This window comes from Staurois parvus, unplaced genomic scaffold (genome assembly GCF_062004578.1).
Source record: "Staurois parvus isolate SC_StPar_1 unplaced genomic scaffold, SC_StPar_1.0 ptg000195l, whole genome shotgun sequence".
Taxonomy (NCBI): Eukaryota; Metazoa; Chordata; class Amphibia; order Anura; family Ranidae; genus Staurois; species Staurois parvus.
Window position 1 is genome coordinate 753,302 of NW_028317991.1, and position 17,609 is coordinate 770,910.

Genomic DNA, 17,609 nt, shown 5'->3' on the forward strand with positions numbered 1-17,609 from the left:
CTCCAAAAGGCATCAAATTACAGATTAGACATTCTTATAATATGTCAACAAACGTTAGATTTTATTTCCATCATTTACACTTTCAAAATAACAGAAAAAAAAAAAATGGCGTCTGCAAAAGTTTGGGCACCCTGCAGAATTTATAGCATGCACTGCCCCCTTTGCCAAGCTGAGACCTGCCAGTGTCATGGATTGTTCTCAATCATCGTCTGGGAAGACCAGGTGATGTCAATCTCAAAGGTTTTAAATGCCCAGACTCATCTGACCTTGCCCCAACAATCAGCACCATGGGTTCTTCTAAGCAGTTGTCTAGGAAACTGAAACTGAAAATAGTTGACGCTCACAAAGCTGGAGAAGGCTATAAGAAGATAGCAAAGCGTTTTCAGATGTCAATATCCTCTGTTCGGAATGTAATAAGGAAATGGCAGTCATCAGGAACAGTGGAAGTTAAAGCAACATCTGGAAGACCAAGAAAAATATCAGACAGAACAGCTCGCAGGATTGTGAGAAAAACAATTCAAAACCCACGTTTGACTGCACGATCCCTCCAGAAAGATCTGGCAGACACTGGAGTTGTGGTACACTATTCCACTATAAAGAGATACTTGTACAAATATGGTCTTCATGGAAGAGTCATCAGAAGAAAACCTCTTCTACGTCCTCACCACAAAAATCATCGTTTGAACTTTGCAAATGAACATATAGACAAGCCTGATGCATTTTGGAAACAAGTTCTGTGGACCGATGAGGTTAAAATTGAACTTTTTGGCCAGAATGAGCAAAGGTACGTTTGGAGAAGAAGGGGCACAGAATTTAATGAAAAGAACCTCTGTCCAACTGTTAAGCATGGGGTTGGATCAATCATGCTTTGGGGTTGTGTTGCAGCCAGTGGCACAGGGAACATCTCACGAGTAGAAGGAAAAATGGATTCAATAAAATTTCAGCAAATTTTGGATGGTAACTTGATGCCATCTGTGAAAAGGCCGAAGTTAAAGAGAGGATGGCTTCTACAAATGGATAATGATCCTAAACACACCTCGAAATCTCCTGACCTCAACATAATTGAAAATCTATGGATAGACCTTAAAAGAGCAGTACGTGACAGACAGTCCAGAAATTTCAAAGAACTGGAAGACTTTTGTAAGTAAGAATGGGCAAAGATACCTAAAACAAGAATTGAAAGACTCTTGGCTGGCTACAAAAAGCGTTTACAAGCTGTAATACTTGCCAAAGGGGGCAGTACAAAATATTAACTCTGCAGGGTGTCCAAACTTTTGCAGACGCCATTTTTTTGTTTTCTGTTATTTTGAAAGTGTAAATGATGGAAAAAAAATCTAACTTTTGTTGACATATTATAAGAATGTCTAATCTGTAGTTTGATGCCTTTTGGAGATTTTTCCATCTTTCCTTGGCTTCTTTATGCAGCAGACTTGGTGGCCCTATAGTGGATGAGGTCTCTGGAGGGAGCTAGGGGCAACTGTGGGGGATGGGGACTCTGGCAGAGACTGAGGGTCGCTCCAAGAGGCTGGGGCAACACTGGAGACTGGAGGGCACTGTGTGTGTGTGGGGGGGGGGAGCTTGGGCACTGTGGAAGGTTGGCGGACACTGTAGGAACTGAAGGCATTTAGGGGGCCCAGGTGGATTGTATGAGGTTAATAGACACTGTGGGCCACTATGGGAGGTTGGGTGGCACTATGGGAGCTGGAAGGCACTGTGGAAGGTTAAGCAATCTGCAGCTAGCTGGAGGCCTGGGAGGAGGAAAGCTGTGGTGTGGCAGTGGTTTGAGAACCCCACTCTAGAATCTTAGAACTAATATACCTATGGAAGTGCATCAGGGGCGGACTGACCATTTGGAAACTCTGGCGCTGCCCGAGGGCCTGGGGTCAGTAGGGGGCCCCATGAGATGCCTGGTACCTTTTACATAGGCTTTTTTGAGTTTGGGAAAGGACACAGGGGCCCCATGATCCCCTATTGCCCGGGGGCCCCATGAGTTGTCAGTCTGCCCCTGAAGTCCATTGTCATACAGGAAGATAACTACTGTCTCATGGCATCATAAAAAAATTGTTCAGGTGGGAGAACACAAGGCTCTAGCTGCTGTGTCCTGGATCCTGAAGAACTGTTATGCCATTGTATGGAAACTGTCACACAATATCTGTGTTTCCCAGGCTGTCCCACAGGATCCAGACCACTGGGCAGAGTGGCATCAGCTGCCAGGTGCTGGAATGGATTCTGTGCTCCAGCAGCCGGCAATGGATCTGTAAGGTGTCAAATCTGGGATAATGTAACTCCAGCAATCAAGCACAAGAATTACATCATCATCAGTCGCCCAGTGGGCCCCCCAGAACATGCCTGGCCTGAAAGAAGAGAAGAATGTGTGAGTGGTCGTAGTGGGGAGCTCATGCCTCTCATTGCTGGAAGCGAGCACACCCATGGTAAATGTGCCATAATGTGCAAATATGCTCAGAATTCAGGGCTAAACTTTTTTCTTTTTATATACCCTCTGGCTCTATTTTGTCTAGAGCAGTGGTTCTCAACCTTCCTAATGCCGTGACCCTTTAATACAGTTCCTCATGTTGTGGTGACCCCAACCATAAAATTATTTACCCAGTAATTATAATTCATGAGTGTCGTTTTACTTCCAATACTGCTGCTTTCAACACAGTAGCTGCTTTCAACACAGTAGCTGCTTTCAACACAGTAGCTGCTTTTAACAGAGTAGCTGCTTTCTACACAGTAGCTGCTCTTTACGCATCGGAAATATGTGTTTTCTGATGGTCTTAAGGGACCCCTGTGAAAGGGTCGTTCGACCCCCAAAGGGGTCACGACCCACAGGTTGAGAACCACTGGTCTAGAGCATAGTGGGAAAGGTACAGCATGACTAGCGATATTCTGTGGAGCAGTGCCCACTTTTTTGGTGACACATACAATATTTTTCTTCTCAAAGTGTCCCTCCTACATATTTTAAACTGTTAGCTACTATACTAGCCTTCAAAGTGTTTCTGTATTTTACTAGTTTAGGGCAAATAGAGTCACTTTAGTGTCACCCCCCCCCCCCCAGCAGCTTATCCTTATATTTTCATCACTCACTGGATGTGGAAGGTATGCCTATTACTTCCCAGTATGGAGGACCATGACTCACCCCATGTGACCTACGTTCGCATTTGCTCATGAACATGGGGGGAATGGGGGTGTATTAAAAATTTTTTTCATTTGATAAAAAAAAAATTACATTATACACTGCTCAAAAATCTAAAGGAACACTTTTTAATCAGAGTACAGCATCAAGTCAATGAAACTCCTGGAATATTGATTTGGTCAGTTAAGTAGCAGAGGGGGTTATTAATCAGTTTCAACTGCTTTGGTGTTAATTAAATTAACAACAGGTGCACTAGATGGGCAACAATGAGACAACCCCCAAAACAGGGATGGTTTTACAGGTGGAGGCCACTGACATTTTTTTCCCTATCCATCTTTTCTGACTGTTTTTCACTAGTTTTGCATTTGTCTAGGGTCAGTGTCACTACTGGTAGCATGAGGCCTTACCTGGACCCTACAGTGGTTGCACAGCCAGTCCAACTCCTCCAGGATGGCACATCAATACTAGCCATTGCCAGAATGTTTGTTGTGTCTCTCAGCACACTCTCAAGAGCATGGAGGAGATTCCAGGAGACAGACAGTTACTCTAGGAAAGTTGGACCTGGCCGTAGAAAGTCCTTAACCCATCAGCAGGACCGGTATCTGCTCCTTTGTACAAGGAGATACAGGATGAGCATTGCCAGAGCCCAACAAAATGAACTCCAGCAGGCCACTGGTGTGAATGTCTCTGACCAAACAATCAGAAACAGACTTCATGAGGGTGGCCTGAGGGCCCGACGTCCTCTAGTGGGCTCTGTGCTCACTGCCCAGCACCATAGAGCTCAATTGGCATTTACCACTGAACACCAGAATTGGCAGGTCTGCCACTGGCGCTCTGTGCTGCCATTAGGTATCAGGATGAAATCCTTGGACCCATTGTCAGGCCCTACACTGCAGCAGTGGGTCCTGGGTTCCTCCTGGTGCACGACAATTCCCAGCCTTATGTGGCGAGACAATGCAGGCAATTCCTGGAGGATGAAGGAATTGATACTATTGAATGGCCCCCCCACTCGCCTGACCTAAATCCAATAAAACACCTCTGGGATATCATGTTTCGGTCCATCCAATGCCGCCAGGTTGCACCTCAGACTGTCCAGGAGCTCAGTGATGCCCTGGTCCAGATCTGGGAGGAAACACTCCAGGACACCATCCATTGTCTCATTAGGAGCATGCCCCAACGTTGTCAGGCATGCATACAAGCACGTGGGGCCATACAAGCTACTGAGGACCATTTTGAGTTGCTGCAATTAAATTACAGCAAAAGGACTAACCAGCTGCATCATTTTTTCACTTTGATTTTCGAGGGGGACTTTGAATTCAGTTCTCTGTAGGTTGATAATTTTAATTTTCATCAAACAATGGGATCATTGAGATCTGATGTGTTTTCAAAGTGTTCCTATAATTTCTTGGAGCAGTGTATCTTTATTTTTTTAAATTTCTTTTATTGCTATCAGAAGGGATGAACAGCATCCCTTGTGATAACATGGACCATGACAGGTTCTTTTTATGGAGAGATCTGGTGTCTCTGGTATATAATGGGGAATGATGCCAAACACATTGAAAAAAAGATTTAGGGCGGGGGTCAGCAGCCAGTAGATTGTGATCTACCTGTAGATATCGGCCAGGTGACTGGTAGATCAGTGAGGATGGTGACCCGTAGCATCAAACAGTGCAATCCAGAGGGACTACTTGTAAAGTTGGAGCTGTAGTAGGGAGCACGAGCCACATAAGCCGATGTCTCCTCTATAGTGCCGGCTCCTACTCCCTATCATGGTTGGTGGGTGTAGCACCTGCCAAGCATGATTCATTCAAGTGAATGAGGCCACTCTGCAAATGCCATGCAGCCTTGTGCAGTGCAGCAAACAAGGGGTTAATGCAGCACTGTGTTGCTTTCTCACCACCTTTGTTAACCCCTTAGATCCCTCAGAAGCATGCACTTACGGGGCATTTGTAGAGTGCCCCATTTACTTGAATGGGTCTCTATTGACAGGCGGTAGCACCCACCAAAAGCAACAGGGGATGTAATGTTTGACAGGTGATGAGGAGGTCTCGCCACTTAATGTAAACCCCTGATTGATGTGCCGTGCACGCCATTGTGACACGGTAGTATGGCAATTAGAGGTTTAAATCAGATGTGAGGAGGAGACACTGGATGTCACTGTGCCCGGTGATCTTTGACTTCTCCCACGTAGTTCAGGTAGATCTCCACCTCTTTCAGGTTGTCTACCCCTGTTTTAGGGTTAACATACACTTAAAAAAAAATGAATGTGGAGTTGGGCTTTAACTGCTACATTTGTGCAATGAAAAATTTGTGTTGCAGCAAAGTCAGAGATGTAAAACCTACCTTGGCACGTCTGTAGAGATTGGGAAATTGCAAGAAGTGCTTTGAAGCGATACTAATAAAGGATGATCGGATGAGTTCTAGAAAAAGTAAAATGCTCCATTAGTTTGTTAGCGTGGCAGGTTACTAGGCATCCATTCATTACAGGTAGCTCTAAGGCTAAGCTTAGACTTACATCCAAACTGTCGTGCCTACTAAACGCCATCTGTGTTTGGCACTTTAGACGCAGATCTGGAGTGTTTCTCGCACATCCTCGCTTGCTTGAATGGGAGGCATTTGGCGGCAGTACTGAAGTGATCATTTTTGCCACAGGCAAGAAGCAAAGTATGCAACCACGCCATGTGAACACTGCCGTCTAATGCCTTTGCAAAGGGGAGGGTGGGGTTGGAAGGTGCTAAAAACGTAAATTTTAAACCCCTCCCCGCCAAATGCAAGTTTAATCAAGCCTTAAATATTATTATGTAAACTTGACCTGGAGCTGGCATTATATTATTATATTTTTTATGAGGATGATGGTGGATTAAAGGCTTACCCTATATATAGCTATTGGAAGCTTGAAAGTGACTGCTAAACATCTGAATATTCCTTAAGGCTTGATATTACTCCATAAGCTGTCCACCATACTGCCCCGAACTACATCACCGACCTAATATTCAAGTACCGCCCAGCACGCACACTCCGCTCCTCACAAGACCTCCTTCTCTCTAGTTCCCTGGTCTCCTCCTCCCATGCCCGCCTCCAGGACTTCTCCAGGGTGTCACCCATCCTCTGGAACTCCCTGCCCCAACCCATCAGATTATCACCTGCTCTCCTCTCCTTTAGGCGCACCCTGAAAACCCATCTCTTCAGGGAAGCCTACCCCACCCCCTGCTAACTTGCCGACCTCCTCCACTCTTCCTACCACTCCATCCCCCACAGCTATCTCCTCCTGTGCCACCATCCCCTCCCTCCTAGATCGTAAGCTCGAAAGAGCAGGACCCTCGATCCCCTCATGTTTTGCATTGTATTGGTATTGTTTTGTCACATGTTCTGTCCCCCTTTGTAATGTACAGCGCTGAGCAAACTATCGGCGCTTTATAAATACTGTATAATAATAATAATAAGGGTAATTGTATGCATTCTTGTCCTATAGAAGTGTTCAGGAAGTGTTCACCTTTTATTTATTTATTTTATTTTTTATTTATTATTTGTTTAATATTTATTATTTTTGTTTGTTTAATTTATTAATTTGTTTTTTTTTATTTATTTTATATATACATTTTTAATTTATATTTTTTATTTTGGAGTGTACACAGCTTGTCACTATTTATTAGTACATTTAATAGTGTAGACAGAGTGATTGCACGATTCACGTGTTACTCACAGTTGAATCTGTTTTTGTTTTTTTGCACAGATTTAAGTATATACTTATTAGTTGTGAAGGTATATACCTATTGTATGAAGGTAATACACTATTTTAGTTTTATTTTATCGAGGTATTCACCGGGTCCGAGTGATGGAAATATTGAAGTTGGACACACAGGATTGAGAGATTGTGTTGGACTTGGAAATATATCTTGGGACTATATTTACATATAATTATAATTTTTTTATTTTAATTTTATTTATTGTTTGATTTATTAATTTTATTTAAGGAAAGGAAAAAGGTTTAAATATTATTATTTACTTTCAAGAGTGAAAGTGTGACTTTTTCTTGGCATTATAAATTGGGTTATTCACTATGTGAGTTTATTTATTTATATTTATTTTTGTGAGTTGCCGAGTGATTATTTATTTAATAACTGGAGCTGGCAATGCTAAACCCTGGTACCTGGGGCTCGATCCCCTGCAGTATACCCTGTGTCCAGAGCGGAAACCGCCATTATTATTTATCAGGTCTACCCAAAATAGCAGTCAATCTCTGAACTGAAATGCTTTCAGTGAACTTTGCTACTCCTACATCCTGTGGACAGGACAAAAAAAACTTCCTCCATCCAAGGAGTTGAGAAAATGAATAGTGAACATGCAATAAAACACGAAGAAAAAAAGAGAACTGGCCAGAGTGGCAAAACATGAAAAAGATGAATTCCAGGCATAAACCTAAATATACAGCGGAAATATACCATACTGTATGTATACAGTATATATTGTATGTGTGTGTATATATACAGTGGGGATCGAAAGTTTGGGCACCCCAGCTAAAAATTTGTATTAATGTGCATAAAGAAGCCAAGGAAAGATAGAAAAATCTCCAAAAGGCATCAAATTACAGATTAGACATTCTTATAATATGTCAACAAAAGTTAGATTTTATTTCCATCATTTACACTTTCAAAATAACAGAAAACAAAAAAATGGCGTCTGCAAAAGTTTGGGCACCCTGCAGAATTTATAGCATGCACTGCCCCCTTTGCAAAGCTGAGACCTGCCAATGTCATGGATTGTTCTCAATCATCGTCTGGGAAGACCAGGTGATGTCAATCTCAAAGGTTTTAAATGCCCAGACTCATCTGACCTTGCCCCAACAATCAGCACCATGGGTTCTTCTAAGCAGTTGTCTAGAAAACTGAAACTGAAAATAGTTGACGCTCACAAAGCTGGAGAAGGCTATAAGAAGATAGCAAAGCGTTTTCAGATGTCAACATCCTCTGTTCGGAATGGAATTAAGAAATGGCAGTCATCAGGAACAGTGGAAGTTAAAGCAAGATCTGGAAGACCAAGAAAAATATCAGACAGAACAGCTCACAGGATTGTGAGAAAAACAATTCAAAACCCACGTTTGACTGCACGATCCCTCCAGAAAGATCTGGCAGACACTGGAGTTGTGGTACACTATTCCACTATAAAGAGATACTTGTATAAATATGGTCTTCATGGAAGAGTCATCAGAAGAAAACCTCTTCTACGTCCTCACCACAAAAATCATCGTTTGAACTTTGCGAATGAACATATAGACAAGCCTGATGCATTTTGGAAACAAGTTCTGTGGACCGATGAGGTTAAAATTGAACTTTTTGACCGGAATAAGCAAAGGTACGTTTGGAGAAGAAGGGGCACAGAATTGAATGAAAAGAACCTCTGTCCAACTGTTAAGCATGGGGTTGGATCAATCATGCTTTGGGGTTGTGTTGCAGCCAGTGGCACAGGGAACATCTCACGAGTAGAAGGAAAAATGGATTCAATAACATTTCAGCAAATTTTGGATGGTAACTTGATGCTATCTGTGAAAAAGCTGAAGTTAAAGAGAGGATGGCTTCTACAAATGGATAATGATCCTGAACACCCCTCGAAATCCACAGGGGATTACATCAAGAGGCGTAAACTGAAGGTTTTGCCATGGCCTTCACAATCTCCTGACCTCAACATAATTGAAAATCTATGGATAGACCTTAAAAGAGCAGTGCGTGACAGACAGCCCAGAAATCTCAAAGAATTGGAAGACTTTTGTAAGGAAGAATGGGCAAAGATACCTCAAACAAGAATTGAAAGACTCTTGGCTGGCTACAAAAAGCATTTACAAGCTGTAATACTTGCCAAAGGGGGCAGTACAAGATATTAACTCTGCAGGGTGCCCAAACTTTTGCAGACGCCATTTTTTTGTTTTCTGTTATTTTGAAAGTGTAAATGATGGAAATAAAATCTAACTTTTGTTGACATATTATAAGAATGTCTAATCTGTAATTTGATGCCTTTAGGAGATTTTTCCATCTTTCACTGACTTCTTTATGCACATTAATACAAATTTTTAGCTGGGGTGCCCAAACTTTCGATCCCCACTGTATATATATACAGTTGCAAGAAAAAGTATGTGAACCCCTTGGGATTACGTGGAGTTTTGCATGAATTGGGCATAAAATGTGCTCTGAATGTCATCTAAGTCACAACAATAGAAGAACACAGTCTGCTGAACATAATACTACACAAACATTAGATGTTGCCATGGTTTAATTGCATATAACATGTAAACATTCACAGTGCAGGGAGGAAAAAGTATGTGAGGCCCTAGCTTAATGACTTCTCCCAGAGCTAATTGGAGCCAGGAGTGAGCCAACCTTGACTCCAATCAGTGTGTCATGATATTGGATGTGTTGCTGACAGCTGTCCTGCCCTTAAAAAACACACACCTGTTTTGGGTTTACTGGTTTCAAGAAGCACTGTCTGATGTGAACCATGCCTCGCAGAAAAGAGCTCTCAGAAGACCTACGATCAAGAATTGTTGACTTGCATGAAGCTGGAAAGGGTTACAAAAGTATCACCAAAAGCCTTGATGTTCATGTGTCCACGGTAAGACAGACTGTCTACAAATGGAGAAAGTTTAGCACTGTTGCTACTCTCCCTAGGCATGTGCGTCCTGTAAAAATGACTGCAAGAGCACAGCGCAGAATGCTGCATGAGGTAAAGAAGAATCCCAGAGTGTCAGCTAAAGACTTACGGAAATCTCTGGCACATGCTAACATTTTTGTTGACACATCTACAATAAGGAAAACATTAAACAAGAATGGAGTACAGGGGAGTACATGGGAGGACACCACGGAGGAAGCCATTGCTGTCCAAAAAGAATATTGAAGCACGTTTGAAGTTTGCAAAAGAGCACCTGGATGTTCCACAGCACTACTGGCAAAATATACTGTGGACAGATGAAACCAAGATTGAGTTGTTTGGGAAGAACACACAACACTATGTGTGGAGAAAAAAAGGCACAGCACACCAACATCAAAACCTCATCTCCACTGTAAAACATGGCGGAGGGAGCATCATGGTTTGGGGCTGCTTTGCTGCCTCAGGGCCTGGACGGATTGTTGTCATTGATGGGAAAATGAATTCCAGAGTTTATCAAGACATTTTGCAGGAAAACGTACGACCATCTGTCCGCCAACTGAAGCTCCACAGAGGATGGGTGATGCAACAGGACAATGACCCAAAGCATACAAGTAATTCAACAAAACAATGGCTGCAACAGCACAGAATACGCCTTCTGGAGTGGCCCAGTCAGAGTCCTGACCTCAACCCGATTGAAATGCTGTGGCATGACCTTAAGAGAGCGATTCACACCAGACATCCCAAGAATATTGCTACACTGAAACAGTTTTGTAAAGAGGAGTGGTCCAAAATGACTCCAGATCGTTGTGCAGGTCTGATCTGCAACTACAGGAAACGTTTGGTTGAGGTTATTGCTGCCAAAGGAGGGTCAACCAGTTATTAAGTCCAAAGGTTCACATACTTTTTCCTCCCTGCACTGTGAATGTTTACATGCTATGTGCAATTAAACCATGGAAACATCTAATGTTTGTGTAGTATTATGTTCAGCAGACTGTGTTCTTCTATTGTCTTGACTTAGATGACATTCAGAGCACATTTTATGCCCAATTCATGCAAAACTCCACGTAATCCCAAGGGGTTCACATACTTTTTCTTGCAACTGTATATATATACATATATATATATATATATATACATATAATCTGTTTTACCTGGAAAAGAATTTGTATTGCAGCCCATCCAGTCCAGAGATTTACAAAGCTCTGCCAAACAGCACACTACTGTTTTCCGGGGCATAAGCCCTTTTTTTCTCTGCTGCAGTAACATTTAGGCCTGGTTCACACTAGTGCAATTCCAGATGCAACTTGAGTGGCAATGGAAATCACATTCTTTTCAAAGGTGTCCATTCACATTAATGCGACTCAGCATGGAGCGATTTTAAAAAAAGATTCCTGTACTACTCTGATTTGATTGCAGAGTGATTTTTGGCCCTGTAGAATATGTAAACCACATCCAAGTAGCACTACCTAACTCGATCGAAGCCGTTTGAACCTAGCCTTATCGGTTTTGCCTAGATATGTGCGGTTCGTTTTGTTCTGAATAAAAATGTGTGGTTTTCAGAGATTCGAATGTATCTGAATTTCAGAATTACAACAGTAACAAATGAAACAAATCTGAAATAACAAAACCAAATTTGGGCCTAAATAATTAATTATCCGAATTCGAAATGAATTCAAAAACAAATTTGAAATGTAAACATATTACTGACTATTACTGATTTCCTTCAAATTGTACCACTGTACAATAAACCAGCTGTTAAAAAAAAAAAAGAACATAGGCGTCTTCCGAAATTAGAATTTTGAAAAGAATAAATTAGAATAAAACAGAATAGAAAGAATATAGCAAAAAGAATAGAATACAATAAAATAGAATAGAAAATAGAAGAATAGAACGAAATAAAAAGAATATAGCGTCTTCCGAAATGTGAATTTCAAATAGAATAAAATAAAATAGTAAGAATACAGCTGTCAACTGAAATTCAAATTCTGAAAAGAAAAAAATAGAATAAAATAAAAAATAAAAGAATAGAAAAGAATACAATGGAAAATAAAGGAATATAATAGAATAGAAAATAAAGAAACAGAATATAAAATAATAGAGTAGATTAAAATAGAAAATAATATCATAGAATATAGCCATCTTTGAATTTTGAATAGAATAAAACCAGCTATTCTTCACAATGAATTCAGATTGATTTGATATTTTCACTTCGAATTAGATTCAAATACTTTGAATCCATTGGAAAGATTTTAATCCGGTCGAAAACGAAGCTAAACAAATTTTGTTACGAATGCAACGAAACAAAAGTAGTAACTTAATGAATCGATCCGAAACTAAACAAAATTTTTTCATCCTGCATATGTCTAGTTTTGTCCCTCCTCTAGCCTAAGATTGGGTAGTGAAAGGAGAAACAGCAGACTGATGAGCTCATCTCTGTCACTCTGCCATCTACTCCTACCTGCACGTCCCTTGTAAGCACATGAGCAGTGCAGTACAACTGACTGGCACTTTGTGTTGCTATTCTCTCCCCCAGTATGAGCTTTTCTATACAGAGGATTGCAAGAATTTGTTACATAGTTACATAGTTATTCTGGCTGAAAAAAGACAAATGTCCATCCAGTTCAACCATAGAAAAAAAAAAAGTTATAATCCTATACCCACAGTTGATCCCGATGAAGGCAATAAAAACCAACAAAGCATGATCCAATTTGCTCCTGCAGGGAAAAAATTCCTTCCTGATCCCCCGAGAGGCAATCGAATATTCTCTGGATCAATGTTACCTATAAATGTTAGTATCCAGTTATATTCTGTGTATCTAAGAAACAATCCAGGACTTTTTTGAAGCAATCCACTGAGCTGGCCAGAACCAACTCTTGAGGGAAGCTGATGTCAGGTCAAATTCAGGTACTTAGCTGTATTTAAAATAAAAATAAACTGATGTATTAATGAATACAGAGCTGGATTACCTTGTGTATTTCTGTAATTTATGTATTTCATATGTGCCTGGAGTTCAGCTTTAAAGGGCAATTCTTCAGTAATCAGGTTGGTAAATGTGAAAGCAATGCACAACGATATGGTCTGCAATCATCTGCATAGGACTTTGTACTCACCTGTCATTTCATTCAGTTTTACGATTGCCGGATCTTCAAATTTCTGAATTTGCTTCCTTGCGATATTTTCAAATGTTCTGAAGCTGATGATTCCGACCATCTCACGGCCTCGATACTGTTTCTCAATGACATCAATGCCCTTTTGTATTTCCTTAGGGACTGAAATAACGGTTTTTGAAACACAATTTTTTTGAGAAAAACACAATATAATACCAAATTTTCAGGTAAAATATAAAGGATGATGTTATGTCGAGTAAATAGATACCAAACATGTCATGTTTTAAAATGGAAGAGCGCCTAACTTCAATATCTTTAATAGCCTTTACAGGTTACCAGTTTAAAGTTATACAGGAGGTTCGGTGCTAGAAATATTGCTTTCACTTTAATTTTTTTTTACTCTGTAACTTTACATTTTTTTTAAATTACTTAGGGATGAACAACATCCCTTACAATAACATGGGCTGTGACAGGTCTTTTTTGTGGAGAGATCTGGGGTCTATTAGACCCCATTTCTATCCTCTGACCTCCAAAACATTGGATCAAAACGTGATCAATTTGATCCAATGCTTTCACAAGCTGGTAATGGCTTGTTTACATGGAGGCCAAAACTGGAAGAGACAAAATCCTTGTCGCTTTCGGTTTCTGATGTCACACAGTGGGAGGAACAGCATCCATTCCTCTCGCTGTGTCTCAGGAACTGGATGCCACCAGTTGCATCCTTGCCAGGCTCTCCGATCACTCGGGAGAGCCCAGTAAAGATGGCGGCGGTGGGAGAAGGGGAACTCCTTCAGCTTTCTGTAAAAGTAATCCCACAGGCTCTTTAGCCATTTGGATTACTTTTTACTTTGTTCAGCCCAAAAAGATTATATCTCCATCATTGTTACAGCTGCAGTGATGACTGAGATATCACCCTTCCAATCCAGCAAGGTACCAGTAGGTTTCTGGACAGGAAGCGGGTAAATATCCTCACCACTTTACCATCAGATATTATCCATGGAATTCAGGTTAAATGCATTGTAATAAAAAGAGCAATAAAAACCTTAATGGTTCTAGCCCCCTGCTGCCCAACCAATGGCCAACAGGACACATTCAGCCCTTTGGCACTTACAGTGCAGCCCACTGAAGATAGTATCTCTGTTTTGGTGCTTGTAAGGGAAGGAAAAGCATGTAAATGTAGTTTAATAGCTTGATTTAAATATTTTGTTTTGTTTTTTTGTGCTGTCCATCCTTTTTCTCTTTTTGTGTTTGTACCTATGGTCATTGACCATGGACCATGCTGATGGAAAGATCAATAGGGGCCTCATTTTTAAAGGGGGATCACAAAAATTCATCATGGATTTGTAAAAGAGGCTGTAACAGCCATGAGCAGTCTCTTGTTATGTGTTTCCAGTCCAAGACTGTCTCCTGAAGCAAGTCGCCAGTCTCTAACAACTCCTATAACATGCCTGCAGTTTCTGACCATCTCTTGTCATATGTCTGTAGTCTTGACCATCACCTGTTATATGTCCACAGTCTTTGGCTTTCTTTAGCGTTACGTTTACTGAATATTATGTGTGGCCCATTGGTGATGTGATGAGCCACACTTGAGGCCACCTAAATCAAGTAAGTTGACCACCACTGCTCTAACCCTCATTCTAGCTGAAACTTAAATTGGCCACTCCAGGTCTTGCATTGCTGTAGTAATTCAGGGTTCATGAAGTTGACCCCCATACTACTACCCTTCATAGAGGTCTATAATTCCCTACTGCAATTAGAGAGGCAGCTGCGAAGGGCCTCATATTTCCAAGAGCAACAGAACCCCATACATAGTGGCCATGCACATGTAAGTATTTATTGTGCTACCCAAGCAACACTACAATCAGGTGCCCCCCCACCCCACCAGCACCCCCAACTCCCCAGGTGAGCCACCGTCAGCCTCCGCCACACATCACAACACCCGCCCCCTTCCCCCAGGAACCACCATCCACCACCGCCGCCCACAACACCAACCACCGCCCACCACAACAGCCTCCCCGTCGCCGCCACCCTCCACAACCAGCCAATTCTAGCACCAGCACTGACCTACCTACATGGAAGAAAAATATATTTGAAATATATTTACAAAAATATTCTTCCCAAATAAATTGACATATACTTGAAATACTACAATTTTGGCCGTATTCAATATATTTCAATAACTATATATGCAATGGGTTTTTTTTTCTTGGGAGAGTGCACGTGATCCCCACAGGGCCAATCAGCACTGTCCAGACTGAGATCAGGGGTTCTGCATCCTCCTAGAACAGAAATAAAACTCCTCCTACAAGCTTTAACCAGTGCTCAGCTACAATAATTGCATTTCCATGTTGTGTGTACTGTGGGAGACCAGATATAGTAAATGCAGGGTCCGGGGTTTAGTAACACTTTAAAATGAATATACTGTAGACAATATTCTGAAATAACTTCCAAAAACACAAAATACATTTTAAAAACAAATCATTCTAACACAACGAATATGATGAAATTAAATTATTTACTTAACAAAAACAAAACAAATGTTTTCATCATGTACGTCTCTACTTCTGATGGCCAAACGGTGGAGCTGGGGAGCAAAAGGGAGATGAGTATGTGCTTCTGTGCAGGGCCACAGTTAGGTGAACCTATTGCTTTGTTCTGCATAGGCAAAGCTCAGGCTCACTCCCTATCTTGCTTCCCGTCATCCTGGTACAGAACCTGTTTAAATGAATGTGGCCATTTTCAGTATTACTCACATTGGTCGACTGAGCTGTTCAGATTTAGTTCCCAGAGATTAAAGCGTTTTCGGATTTCGGTAAAAAGTTTCAGATGTTCATTGGCGACTTCCTCTTTACCTTCAGTAGCTTGGCCAATTCCTTTAGCAAACCACCTAATTCTCTGTTTGGGGGCAACAGGAACAACCCACATCAGACAAACTGCAATACATTGGTCTCTGTGAAGCTTAGGATCTTCTGTATCAGAGGCACAGCAATGGGTGAGACCAAGCTACAAGTTTTAAAGGAAACCAAGATGGTTTGGGTGAATTTGTTTTAATCTCTATAAGCAAATAATGTTTGATTTTCATATTGATGAACTACAGCAGGGCTTTTTTTTCTCAGCAAATAGGTGCAGTCATCCTTTGTCTTTGCCCCCTACCCATCTCCATGCATCACTCCTTGGTTCCCCCCTACCCACTTGCAAGCAACATTCCTTGGTTCCACCGCTACCCACCACCAAGCACCGTTCCCTGGTTCCACCCCTACCCACCTCCGAGCACCATTCCTTGGTTCCACCCCCTACCCACCTCCGAGCACTGTCCCTTTGGTTCCACTCCTACCAACCTCCAAGCACCATTGCTTGGTTCCACCCCCTACCCACCTCCGAGCACCGTTCCTTGGTTCCACCCCTACCCACCTCTGAGCACTGTTCCTTGGTTCCACCCCCTACCCACCATCGAGCACTGTCCCTTGGTTTCACTCCTACCTACCTCAGAGCACCGTTCCTTCGTTCCACCCCTACCCACCTCCAAGCATCGTTCCTTGGTTCCACCCCCTACCCACCTCCGAACACCGTTCCTTGGTTCCACCCCCACCCACCTTCGAGCATCGTTCCTTGGTTCCACCCTCTTCCCACCTCCCAGTACTGACCCTTTTAGTGAATACAGAGCCAAGTATCATTTTGTGGTCCTAGGTAATTTGTATAGAATGTGTTAATAACAAGAAAAGCAGTAAATAAGATCCCCTGCACCTAGGAACAATAGAGCCCCCTTAGCAACAATAGACCCGCCATCAACAATGGACCATCAGCAACAAAATACCCCCCAGCAACAATAGACATGCAGAAGCAACAATACATCTCTTTGCAGCCAGCACCAATAGACCTTCCAGCAGCTAACAACAATAGACCCTCCCTCAAGAGTAGATCCCTCCCAGCAACAATTGACCCCCCCAGACATAAGAACTACCCCCAGCTACAACAGACAATAATCCCCCACCAGCAACAATAGAACTTCACTGCAGCAATAGATTACCCTTCTGCAAAAATAGATCTTATCCAGCGACAATAAATCCCGCAGCGGCCAGCAACAATAGACCTTCTAGCAGCCAGCAACAATATACCCCTCCCTCAAGAGTAGATCCCTCCCAGCAACAATTGACCCCAGAAACATAAGAACCACCCCCAGCTACAACAGACAATAAATCCCAAACCAGCAACAATAAAACTTCACTTAGCAATAGATTACCCTTCTGCAAAAAAAGATCTCATCAAGCGACAATAGATCCCGCAGCGGCCAGCAACTAAAGACCCCGCAGCACACCTCAGTACCCCTTGTCATTTCATACATCATTGAGTGCTGGAGGGGCCGGAACTGCGTTCCCCCAAGTTCCTGCTGAAAAAAAGCCCTAAAATAGAGTAATTACAATGTAACAATAATGTTGTTACATTGCATTTCTCAATTAGGTTTCTGAACAGTGTTCAGAACACATCTGAGAAGCTTCAATTTAGGCTGCTTTCACACTGGTCAGTTTGTTGTTTAGTTGTTCAATTAAAAAAAAGCGTAAGAAAATGCATGAAAAATGCATCCGTTTAAATCCTATGGAACTCTTCACACTGGTACATTGCATTTCGGTTGCGTTTTTAAAAATCCTACTTACTTTATTTCTGGTACATATTTGCTCAGGTAAAGTAACCGCACCAAAAACCCACTTCTCAATGGAAATGAATGTACA

General features: G+C 41.8%; 1 protein-coding gene across 1 annotated transcript in view; it reads right to left on the minus strand.

Moving 5' to 3' along the window:
• LOC149461647 (interferon-induced GTP-binding protein Mx2-like) overlaps positions 1-17,609 on the minus strand; it is an 82,205-nt gene that overhangs the window by 12,363 nt on the left and 52,233 nt on the right. Inside the window, exons 12-14 of the mRNA XM_089677879.1 lie at positions 15,636-15,777; positions 12,886-13,044; positions 5,480-5,556 (exon numbers count right to left, since the gene is read on the minus strand). Coding sequence (XP_089534005.1) covers positions 5,480-5,556; positions 12,886-13,044; positions 15,636-15,777 — 378 coding nt within the window. The remainder of the gene's footprint in view (positions 1-5,479; positions 5,557-12,885; positions 13,045-15,635; positions 15,778-17,609) is intronic.